This window comes from Mytilus trossulus, chromosome 1, assembly GCF_036588685.1.
Source record: "Mytilus trossulus isolate FHL-02 chromosome 1, PNRI_Mtr1.1.1.hap1, whole genome shotgun sequence".
NCBI classification, from domain to species: domain Eukaryota; kingdom Metazoa; phylum Mollusca; class Bivalvia; order Mytilida; family Mytilidae; genus Mytilus; species Mytilus trossulus.
The window spans coordinates 21,158,940-21,171,795 of record NC_086373.1 but is presented as its reverse complement, the minus strand read 5'-3'; the positions used below and the strand labels follow the sequence as shown (position 1 = coordinate 21,171,795).

The following is a 12,856-nucleotide window of genomic DNA, read 5'->3' as shown; positions in this document are numbered from 1 at the left end:
AAATGTACAAAACTTGGCCAGAAGCATGTTTATGATCAGGAGATAGTATCCAGAAGTAAATTTTGTAAAAATAAAATTCCATTTTTTCTGTATTTTACTTATAAATGAACTTAGTTTTTTCTGCCAGGAAACATTACATTTACTCTGTGGTTAAAGTTTTTAAAATGTTAATAACTTTCTTAAACTATCCTGGAATTGTAAGAAACTTGGCCAGAAGCTTGTTTATGATCAGAAGATAGTATCCAGAAGTAAATTTTGTAAAAATAAAATTCCATTTTTCCCGTATTTTACTTATAAATGGACTTAGTTTTTCTACAGTTAACATTACATACAGTCTGCAGTTAAAGTATTTAAAACATTTTTAAGATTCTTAAACTAGCCTGGATTTTTACCAAACTTGGACAGAAGCTTCTGACAATCAAAAGATAGCATCGAGAGGAATAATTTTATTGCTTTTTTTCATCATTTTTGATGAGTGTGTGATTAACAGCAAAAGTAGGCGAGACACTGGGTTCCGCGGAACCCTTACAATTTTTTTTGTGATAATTTTCATATCATGCTTCTCCCTTGAGATGGACAAATTATCGCTAGAAACTAAGGAGGCCACGTGGCATTGCTAACGAAATTGACATTGAAATTGACAACGTCGTCATAGGTAAAATAGCGATAAACAGATTATCATTGGTCATCTCAACTCGATTGTTTTTCTCACTTTCGCTGTACCAGCTCAAGCGAGAAAATCAATCTCGTTGAGATAGTCAACGATAATCTATAATTACGTGCAAAATGTATGCTGATATAAGTTGGATTACAGTATTTCATTACATGTACTACTGTATCCTTTGTCCTTCATGCAGAAAACTAGAATATAACGCCTTTCTGGACTATTTAGATTTTACCAATCAAATAAAAGAGCCTAATCATTCTTTTTTTATGCCAAAAGAAAGTATTACACCAAATTGAATTTTATCATCAAGTGTTTGGTTAATGGATATAAAATAGTATTTGGTATTTTTGAGTATTATGTAGTTTGTTCTACCTTTGTAACATTTGCATTATTATACTGCATTTTAATTTTGACAGCCAGAAGGGACATACCATGGTACAATAAATATGGGGGACACAGTGGCCATTGGTATACAGAGAAAGAAAGCTTCTACTAAACAAGAAAAATTAGTGTATGAAGGTGGGTCCTTTAACTTGGCTTAAATTTAATTAAAAAAAGAGAAAAAAAATTAAAGGTAGAAAATTTTGAAGAAGTAATGTCCTGGCACTGATTGAATAGGTTAATTATTTGACAATTTTTTAATAGGAAATCAGTAAGGAATGGGAGATAACTTTAGAAAGTTTATGTACTGAAAAATTGGTAATAGGAAAAATAAGTGGGAGATAGAAATATGAATTTAAATCATGTACAATATCAGAGAAGGAAATATTAAAACAAATTTATTCACTGAGCTTTAGGAACAGAGAATTGTGTGGTGCACTGTCTGTATTTGTGTAGGAGAAAGTTTGGTCTAAAATTGCAGGATAAAACTAAGTAAGAATAGTCCCTCCGTTATAACTGAGCTTAAATCTAATTAGATATACAGTTAAACAGTGAAGGAAGAAAATTGTGCACAAGTAATGTCTACTGATATTATTGGTAAATTGAAAATTTTGTGTCAGACTCTTATATAGGAAATCAGTAATAAATTGGGGATAACTCTAGAAAATTATGTACTGAAAAATTGGTAAAAGAAAAAAATGAATATAGAAATGTGAGTTGTATACTTATACATATCTGTACAGAGTAGGAAAATATTTAAAAAAAAATTATTCACTGAGCTTTAGGAACAGGGAATTGTGTGGTTCACAGGGCTCTAAAAATACCGCAAAGGACCTCCTTTGTGCACAAAGGAGCACTAGGGACCCCAAAGAAGTTTGATAAGAGCACAAAGGACCTGAAATTCCCTTTAAAGCATAAAAATTATATGGATCCTGAAGAAAAATGTTAAAAAACTTAAATAATTTGAATAAAAATTGCGACTTTTAATAATGCAAGATTTGGTATAATCACCGTAATTGGTTTGGAACCGACTTTATATCCGGGCTATATTGCTATGTGATAGCTCATGTATGTGATTTTTGTCGAGCCTGCAACTTTTGTTGCAGAAAGCTCGACATAGGGATAGTGATCCGGCGGCGGCGGTGTTAGCTCACTTCTTAACCCTTGTCGTGCGGGGGCCGTAAAATAACGGCCGTACCCAGATTTCCGTTATTTTGGCATCAATGGCGCTCCATACATTTAGAGGTCATCGTAATACCATTTAATTCTTAGTGTACACACGTTTCCTCAATCTGAAATTATTCATGTCATGTTTCTCACTTTTAATAATCATTTTGAGCTCAAATACGAACTTCAAAATTTGATATCGGACAAAATTGTTTTTTTTGGAGGGGTGGGCTTACCTTCAAGCTCTGAATCAGGGAGTTCAGAGGACTGAAACCTTGACAAATACTGTTAATCTTAAGGCACATAACGGCTGGTCGTGTTTATTATCAAACAGGCCGAGGAAACGACTACTTCCAGTTGCAAGTCCAGTTAAAGTTCAAAATTGGAAAAATTCCGAAATTTTGTGAATTTTGGTGCAAATGACCTTCTTTACACTGATGAACCCAGATCAGTTTCACTCCGACCTAACAACTGTTGTGATAAAAGTGTTCACTGGTGTCCACCCTACATGTAAACTACAGATGGATGCATCTATTAGCATCTCTCTGAATTACAGGTCGAGAAAAAGAACAAAAAAACGTCAAAATTGACGCTTTTTGCACCTGAGGACCATCTTTGGGGCAAATTCCCGCCCACCCTTCATTTGCATATTTTTGCAAGTACTCGAAATTTAGACAATTTCTGAAAACAACTCAGCATGGTAAGGGTTAAAAGCTTTATATTTTAAAAGGTAGAAGACCTGGATGCTTCATACTTTGTATATAGATGCCTTATGTTACGAACTTTCCGTCAGTCACATGTCAAATGTCCTTGACCTCATTTTCATGGTTCAGTGACTACTTGAAAAAAAAGTTAAGATTTTTTGTAATGTTAAATTCTCTCTTATTATAAGTAATTGGATAACTATATTTGGTATGTGCGTACCTTGTAAGGTCCTCATGCCTGTCAGACAGTTTTCACTTGAACTTGACCTCATTTCATGGATCAGTGAACAAGGTTTAGTTTTCGTGGTCAATTCCATATCTCAGATACTATAAGCAATAGGTCTAGTATATTCGGTGTATGGAAGCACTGTAAGGTCTACATGTCCAACTGGCAGGTGTTATCTGACCTTGACCTCATTTTCATGGTTCAGTGGTTATTGTTAAGTTTTTGTGTTTTGTTGTTTTTCTTATACTATATGCAATAGGTCTAATATAATTGTTGTATGGAATGATTGTAAGGTGAACATGTCTAGCTGACAGGTGTCATCTGACCTTGACCTCATTTTCATGGTTCAGTGGTCGAAGTTAAGTTTTTTAGTTTTGGTCTATTTTTCTAATACTTTATGCATTAGGTCAACTATATTTGGTGTATGGAAATATTTTATGATCTATATGTCAGTTACGCAGGTTTTATTTGACCTTGACCTCATTTTCAGGGTCCATTGCTAAGTTTAAAATGTTTGTGTTTTGGTCTGTTTTTCTTTATTTATAAGCAATAAGTCAACTTTATTTCTAATATTAAAGAATTGTTAGCTGTAAATGTCTGCCTGGCATGGTTCATCTGACCTTGGCCTCATTTTCATGGTTCATTTTCTTGGTTAATGTTGAGTTTATGTGACAGTTGTAATAAAGCTTTATATTTAGGTCTATCAAGATAGTATCAAGGATTAGTAAAGAAGGCGAGACATTTCAGTGTGTGCACTCTTGTTTTTAGATAGCTTTTATAAGATATAATTGATAAAAAAAAGTCAGATATCATTCTTAATATTTTTTGTTGTAATATTTTTTGAATTAAGAGACTCTACCAAAACTTCGAAAATTATGTAAGGATACTGATGTTTCTGGGGTTTTTTTGTGTCTCGTATTTCATCATCAGCTTGTTTTCTTATGTATGGTTATATGTATTGCTATGTCAAAAAGGTTTCTAAAGACACAATGGGAAAGGTATTGCAATAATTCTAAAGGAAGAAAATTAGTTTGAATTTGTCAATTCGTATTTCATAAATTTAAATAAAAACTTTGTTTTATAAAATTATATTCTGCACAAAAAAAAAAAAAGTATGTACAGGGATTTTCTTACTTGACGATACTTAAATTGCTTGATCGAAAACGTTTCTAAGACACAAAGGGACACAGTATGAGATTTATTCTATAGGGAGGAAATTGGTTTGAATTTTTCAATCCCGTTTTTTCAGAAATGTCAATACACACAAATTTTATTCTGCACAAAACAAAGTAGTTGTATAGAGACTGAATCATGTTGAATGTGTACAGCTTTGAATGTTTCAATGAAGAACTCTCTGATTTTCTTATATTAATTCTTATATTTCTTATAAAATTTTGAGTAAAATGGTTTTCTCAATTTAAAAAAAAAAACTTCAATGGACGATGTCTTTATCGCCGCTTGTGGGATCTGTATTTTAAAAAAACTGGTATATTATAATTGTGCATTTGTCTGGAGTTTTCTTTTGTTTTTTAAATATATTAATTAAATACATATTTTTCTCAAGAAATCACAATTCTATGTACAATTTCAGTTCCGTTGTACACTTATCAAACTCCTTTGTGGTCCTTTGTGCTAACTAATACTTAGATACTTTTAAGCATCAGTATGTTTTCATTTCATTTCATTTCTCTATCATTTCGTTCCGCATATGACAGGTACCCCTCTTTTCGCCCCTTTCATTTTTTGATATTTTAATCAAAATGTTAAAAATCAAACTTTTAAAAAGTGAAATAATCAAAATTGCACTTTCGGTTTAGAATTTTTATAGTTTGACCAAATTTCTATACTATCAAATTTAAAAACGATATTTAGAATTTTAATATTTTAAATATTTGGTTAAAGTTTTAAAATTTCAAATTTTTTACACAGTACATGTATTGAATTTTGATATTTTTAAAACTTTGATCAAAATTCAAAAGAACTTAAGTTTGAAAACTTTTTAAAACTTTGAATTGATAAGACTAAGTGTTACACGGGCTGCTTTCATATAGCCCTGATATAAAGGCGGTTCCAAACCGATACCAGTGATAACACCAAATCGTACATTACAAATATCGCAATTTTTATTGAAACCAAATATCCTTGTTGAATTATTTATTTTTTTAACATTTTTCTTCAGGATTCATAATATTTTTATGCTTTAAAGGAAATTTCAGGTCCTTTGTGCTCGTATCAAACTTCTTTGGTGTCCTTAGTGCTCCTTTGTGCACAAAGGAGGTCCTTTGCAGTGTTTTAAGAGACCTGTTGTTCACTGTATTATTAATCGTACACATGTAATTGTGTAGGAGAAAGTTTTGTCTAAAATTGCAGGATAAAACAAGTTAGAATATTCCCTCAGTTTTAACTTAGCTTAAATCTAAATATAAATTCAGAGAAAAAAATATTTAAGGTAGAATATTTTTCTTGAGCAATGTCCGTGAATTGAAAATTATTTGACATTTTTTAATACTATGAAATCAGTAACAATGGGAGATAACTCGAGAAAGTTTGTGATGAAAAATTGGTGAAAGGAAGTAAAGAATTGGAGATAGAAATGTGAATTAGGATACATATAAAAAAAATCTACAGAGTAGGAAAATATATTAAAACAAATGTATTCAACTGAGCAAAGCAAGGCTTATCATCTTTTCTGTACATCTGTATTTGTGTAGTAGAAAGGTTAGCTTATCACACACAAATTTTGTCTAAATTGGAGGTCAATTGCAGGATAAAATCAAGTTAGAATAGTCATCCAGTTTTAAAATTCTATTTTATTTCAGTGAACAGTAGGTTTGAGTTTGAATTTGTTTGCATGGGATAGGAATAATTTGTAATTCCCAGACTTAGACATAATAGATGATATTGTTAATTCCTTTACCTCTTCCTGTAAGATAATAATGTTACTCCCAACTTTTCCTATTTTTTTAGCCAGTATATCCATCTTCTCATCACTGTTTCAGTTATTGATAAAGTCAGTAAAATATTTTGATAAAATTCATGGTTTAATTCAATCTCATTAAAATCCGATGTTCTGATACGCTACCCTCCACGATGTTCTGATACGCTACCCTCCACACGTTAGTGGAGGGTAGCGTATCAGAACATCGGATTTTAATGAGATTGGGTTTAATTTTATTATTAAATCTTTCTTGAGCATTCAAAGCATAATTCTCTTCCGTTTATACTTTGTGAGCTCATTTTAAGTTCAGCAATTGTCTTAAGTCACTGTGGTGACTTTTCATAAATTAAAAATTTAATAAGGTTCTCATCTATGTATTTATCGCTGTGATGACGCAGTGTGAACCAATCACCAATTAATCAACCCATGTATTTATCAAAATCTTAAATTATTATGAACAAACATCTTGTAATAGGGTCAGGTTTTTTTTCAATTTACCTTTTACCCTTTCCCTCTCTTTTCATAATTTTATATTTAGTAGCAGACACATAGCATTTTAGATCCTCCCACAATGCTTTTCTCCCATGTTATATGGTGTATTTTAGGTCATGCATAGTCTAATGGTATTCCCTCATTACTACTTAGCTAAGATCTTATTTATTGGATATAGAAATGTGTGTATAAAATGTATAAACATTGTCCAAATGACAAGGAATTAGTGTTCAAATTGATGTACATATCATTATAATATGCTGGGGAACCTTTCTTGATTTGATGTATTTTAGAATTTAAAGTCATACGAAACCTCAAATCCAAAAAAAATTATGCATATGTTTTTTTTTATAACTAAATGGATAGTGTTCATTATAAAAGTTATGTACATATACTTTTGTCTGAAGCATTTTTTTTTAATTTGTCCACATTTAGAAGTTTTTTTTTTTTAATTGCTTGCTTCCAGGAAGCAATTAGAAAACATATTTTCAGTATGCAAGTGAGCTTTGTGCGACCCTTCTCGTAAAATTCCAGTGACCACAATACGCATGAATCTGTCATTAAAATAAACTATTATTTAATTGAACATTATACACATGCTCAATAACCATGCTTCTTTGTTGATAGTTTACTATAAAGTGGCAATTGGTAAACTACGGCTTTAAAACATCAATTAATAAACTACAATATTTTTATCACAACATACAAAGGGAAGAAAAAAATATGATGATTATCGATAAGTTTGTGTAAAAAAATGATATAATTGTGCACACAACACTAAGTTTATGATATATACATGCATTGGTTCAATAATTGGATAAACATTATGTTTCACCCATCACTCGTTTCAAATGACTTTAAGTTAAAATTGAAATTTTTAAGCTATTCATTGTTTTGCTTTAATCTAGATGTACTTATACTGTTTTAAATTAATTTATCAAGAATTACAAAATACAAATTGAATTTCACAGAACTCAACAGAAGAAGCAGTCTGAATGGTAAACTGTCTGAAAAAGAAAAAGCAGATACTCATACAGAAATACTTCATCTATATGAGGAACTTCATAAATTACTACCAGGTATTTATCTTTTAGACAACTTTAAGTTCTTTTGTGCTTATGATAGTAGAATTAAATTAAAACAAAATTATTGGGCAAACACCTGTGTGAATGAATATCCAGACAAATGCCAAGTTTGATTTTAATGGGCTCAGATTATTGCCTCTGTTTACCTCAAAAATTGGATTGATTCTTGGACAAAATTTAATGTTCCACTTGATCAAATCTTTTGATTATAGACCATAATATACAGGTTGCATTTATTTATGTGAATTTGTGATGTTCTTTTTAAAATTAATCCCCTTAGTTATTTAAATGTTTATGAACATTATGTCAAAGATTTATATTAGTCTAGGATGAATTTGAAAATCAGCAACAGCAAGAGTTAGTTCCTTTGTTAATTTATATTCTATATTCTATTATATAGAAAACTTTATTTAAAACCTCTCAATCCTACATTTGTCAGCTTTTATGATATAAAAATCAAAGGTTTAAACAGTTATGTCTTAGAAAAATTCATAAATGTGTTCCAATCAATTTATTTTATAGGAATAATGTCCTTTTCAAATATAGTGAACATTGCATTGTATGCACTCTTACACCTACATTTCTTCAGATTTTTATAAAATTTATTTCAAAGGATTTTTTAAATCAGTGATCAAGTATTTGAACAGAAGTTCAAATTGGACATAGAAAATATATGGAAAATAAAACTGAAAGCTATCATACTTATTCCTGTATTTCTTGAAGCATTTTTGAGTTAAAGTATAAAAAATTGAGATATCACCCTTTGACAGATATATCTGCATCAGTGGAAAATTAGAAATCTGTTCTTTTTTTTATATTTTATGAAATCATGATATGTTATTGCTGATCTCAGTTGTGTTCACTGATTTAACCCATATTTTCAATTTTGATTTATAAAATTACACCTATATCCAAATAAAATTATAAAAAGTATTTTAATATTGAGTCCATCTATTTATCTATGAAGAAGATCTCTAACACCTGAATATGGTCATAAAACCAGACATAAATATGTAAGATATGCATGTTACTAGTTTGATGCTAATATCTTATAATTTTATTTTTTGGTCAGAAAGTACAGAGGTTATGATGAAACTAGGTCAAACATATGGAGAACATGGCCATGTGGAGAAAGGTTTAGAATTAACACTGAAAGCAATTGAGAAAGACCCATATTTTGTGCTGGCTTATTTAAATAAAGCAGATTTATTGAACAAGGTAATATTTAGGCATGTGGATAATTTTTTTTTTGGGGGGGGGGGGGGGTTGTGTTTAATGTATTTTTCATTTTGATGAAATAAATTGCTTTCTAGGCGCTTTGGTTGAACTTCATGAAGAATATACCAAACAAAACATTAAATCATGAAATGCACATTCAAAATTTGTTTTGAACCGCTGTTATGGACGTCTTTGCCTATTGTTGTATGGCGTCAGAGAGTGAAATAACCACGTTTATTTCACTATTTCACATGTGAAATTATCGGTATTTATTTAACTGGGAAATCGATGTAATTCATTGCAACCAATGTAATAAAATCTTTTCACTGAAAATGAAAAAAATAATTGACAAAAATGTTTTCTGGAAATAATTTTGTATACCTTTTGTTTTGGTTAACATGATTAATCTTTGTACATGTATTTTATAAGACATAATTTTCTAGCTTAGTCAGCATTGTTCGGTGAACATTTTAACCATGGTATTTTTAAAATATATATTTTTAGCTAGACAAGATAGAAGAAGCAGAGGATTCCTATAAAAAAGCCATTGAATTAAATCCTAACCTCTGGGATGTCCATGCTCAATATGGCTCCTTCCTGGTCAATCATAAACGTCCTGAGGAGGCTATCAAACATTTTAACAGGGTTTGTATAAATTACAATTACTATTGAAACAGAGCTAACAATGATTAAATAAACAATATATCAAGTTACATAATGATATTCATTGGCAAATATTTCATAATTAGAATAGATTATGGAAGAGAGTATGATGCAAACAGCTAATGACTAGTCTGCCACAGAAATATTTGAAAGAGTTTGGAGAATTTGGCATTTAGTAACCATATATGATCTTCTTTAGAATACCATTCTTTTGTTAGAATTTGCATCCTTTATAAGTGCACTGAAACCTTGTTTTTATTTCAGGGTATAGAATTGAGTTCTAAGCAGCAAGGATTTTATAATATGTTAAGACATGCACAGAAGATGATGGGAGATGATGAAGGGGCAGAGAAAACAGAGAGGTTGATGAAACAGCTGTTCAACAGAAGGAATTGACATCTTTAAAAAAAATCCTTATCATGGTGTTTCAATCATTGCAGTGGCAGATCCAGAAATTTTCATAAGAAGGGGCCACTTCAGTCATGTTTCAGTGATTCCCTATATAATCGACCAAATTTTTCACACAAAAGGGGGAATCTGGACCCCCTCTTAATCTGCCTTTGCCCTCAATTGCTACATAAACTGCCTTATTTGATATTTTGTACAAAATTTGAAATCATGATGCATTTAAGTCCTATGTGAACTGCATTTAAAAGATACTGTAAGGATTTAAATCTTACAAGGTAAATGAATAATTAATAGAAGCCAGGTAACAATTAGCCATACATAGTTTCCATAGATTGGGGACTTTCTGTTTTGAATCTTACTCCGAGTTTGGTGGGGGTCTGATTGAGGGGTTCCGATCCCGGATCCCGCTTACTGTTTTGTCAGATTCTGTAATACGTAAGCAATTCTCATTTTTTTGTCATTTCCCGCTTACACTATATACGTAAGCAATTTTCATTTTTTTCTCATTTCCCGTGTCCCGCTAGACCTCATTTTCACGACATAATAATTTGACTTTCACATGTCACACTTACAAAAAATCGGCAATCCTGTGTCACACTTAGACCCCAATGAGACCCACTTTGTTATTTTTGTGACATTACTTGATATTACTTGATACATAGTTACTGTCTGTCTGATAAGTGTTCTGTGAATATTTATTTATTTATTTTTGAAAATCTTTGCATTGAAAAAACAAGTGGTTGTTCTAATAATTATGATATTCCATGGAAAGATCCATAGATTTGACAAATATCTAATGCAATTACTCTTTGATTGTACGGACATGCTTGGAAAATTTGCTTCCAATTAGGTTGAGTATTTATGATTCAATCATAAACCTTGTCAAATTTGTAACTATAAATTTCTCAGACCTGTTTTATTTGGAATGATAATGCTGAAAATGTAAAAACATTTTTAAGAAGATTTTTAGGAAGGCATTGGTGACTCTTGTGGATAGAAATATAAACCCCATATTTTTTACTGATTTTTTTCTGTTATTTATTCGGATATATATTTTTCTCTAATTCTTCGTCAATTTATCCCTTTCTGCACCCATTGTATGAAAAAAATTTAATCAACGTGTGGTTCGTTTGATCTCAGAACTTCATTGGATAAAATCCAATTGTGACATCGAATTTTCTTGCTTTCCTCTGAATTTCCTATTGTGACGGCATGAAAAAAGGCGACCATGCCTGACGACGTCACATAGAAAGAACACATCTTTTTGCAGATCATTCAAAAAGAAGAAATAAGTTTGCCTGCATAAGGTTAGAAAATCATTAGAGAAACAGATTCCCCCACCAAATCTTGTGTAATACGATATTTATCCACACTTGACAGTTAAATTTAACTGTCGAGAGTGGATAAATATCGTATAACACTCGATGCAGTGGTAGAATCTATATTTATTCATTAATGCCAAATGTGAACTAGTGCCATAAATTTCAAGAAAAACTAGAAGTAACATGGGAGATCACTTAAAATAGATGTTTTTGACTACATTTAAAAAAAAAATATTGTTCATGTTTTTTAAAGGTCAGAATTACACACCGAGTCCAGTAGTTTGGTTCATTTGAAATGCTATGCGTGTCCAATATGTTACATAAACAGATTCATGTGGGTTAATGAATTACCTGCCAGCATCTTGCCCAGACCATTATTCATTTCTCTTTTGACATTAGGATTTTGATATTAGGTTCATACATTCATTATCTCAAAAGATATGTTGCAAACCATTGAAGATTGCCTGTTGACCTTAACTTTGACAGCTTTTCAGTATGGTCAATATTTGAAAATCAGACATAAAATGTTTAGGATTTCGTTTTATTGTTTATACATAGACATTATGACATCTCGTTACTTATTTAAGTTATCTGGAAACCATTGTCTAAGGCTTCTAATTGATAAATTTAGGAAAAATTTCACTCAACCTTTTTCTTAATCCGTAGAGTGTATAACAATATGAGTAAAATTTAACTTGAACAAGTCCTTTATTGTTGATCATTACTAAAAATGAGTTACCATGACATTCCATTTTGTATATCATTCCTTGAACCTGTAAACTTTCCTCAAATATTCAGGGTTTTGTGTTATTTCAATTTGTCATTTATGATTTAATGCTTTTTACATCAATATAAAATTAAATTTATAATTTATCATTTATATCCTTTCATTTATGAAATTGCATTGAATAAAATTGGTTACTAAATTTGAACTGCACTTATTAAAAGACATTTAATTCAGGATTAAGAAATAGTCATAATATTGTTCTTCTCATTTCTAAAAAGGAGTATGTTCGATAAGGTCCTAAAATGGCCCCCTTATTTAGCGTAAATTTCAAATTCATATTTATCGATCAATATCACGATAAATTACAGCTAATACATTGACTAGCTAGGATATAAACCATTTTGTTGAAAATTTTACGTTTCTGCGTTTCATTATGACGTCACAAGTTGTACTCATATTGATTTTTCACGAAAAAAATCAATGAAAATGGGTAAATTTCAATAGATTATTGGACAGGAAACATAGAGCGCATGCGTCGACAACAAAGATCTTTTAAAATAATGTTTGTGAAGACATTTAACATGTCTTATTTGAATCTTAAGCTTGTCGACGCCTGCGCTCTATGTTTCCTGGTCCTTCATTTAGTTGAAATCTAGCTGATTTTGTCAAATGTCACCAAAATCCCTTATTTTGACCTTTTTTGGATGTAAAAATCAACGTGTTAGAATTAAATTTTGACAAAAACAGTTCTGTTTAACTTTCTAACATGTCTTTAAGGCAACTTTAAACATTTATTGTCTTGTAACTATGAACTTTATAATTGGGGCCAAATATGACCCTTACCGAACTTACTCCTTT

At 30.8% G+C, this 12,856-nt stretch overlaps 1 protein-coding gene across 6 annotated transcripts in view; it reads left to right on the top strand.

The window, feature by feature from the left end:
• Nucleotides 1-12,269, top strand: part of LOC134718498 (bifunctional arginine demethylase and lysyl-hydroxylase psr-1-like) — a 47,906-nt gene extending 35,637 nt beyond the window's left edge. For all 6 annotated transcript variants that reach the window (XM_063581082.1, XM_063581077.1, XM_063581096.1 and 3 more), the window contains 5 exons: nucleotides 1,084-1,186; nucleotides 7,547-7,654; nucleotides 8,733-8,878; nucleotides 9,383-9,523; nucleotides 9,806-12,269. In XM_063581082.1, the coding sequence (XP_063437152.1) occupies nucleotides 1,084-1,186; nucleotides 7,547-7,654; nucleotides 8,733-8,878; nucleotides 9,383-9,523; nucleotides 9,806-9,937 (630 nt within the window). In that variant the 3' untranslated portion in view covers nucleotides 9,938-12,269. The remainder of the gene's footprint in view (nucleotides 1-1,083; nucleotides 1,187-7,546; nucleotides 7,655-8,732; nucleotides 8,879-9,382; nucleotides 9,524-9,805) is intronic.
• The last annotated feature ends 587 nt before the right edge of the window (nucleotides 12,270-12,856 follow it).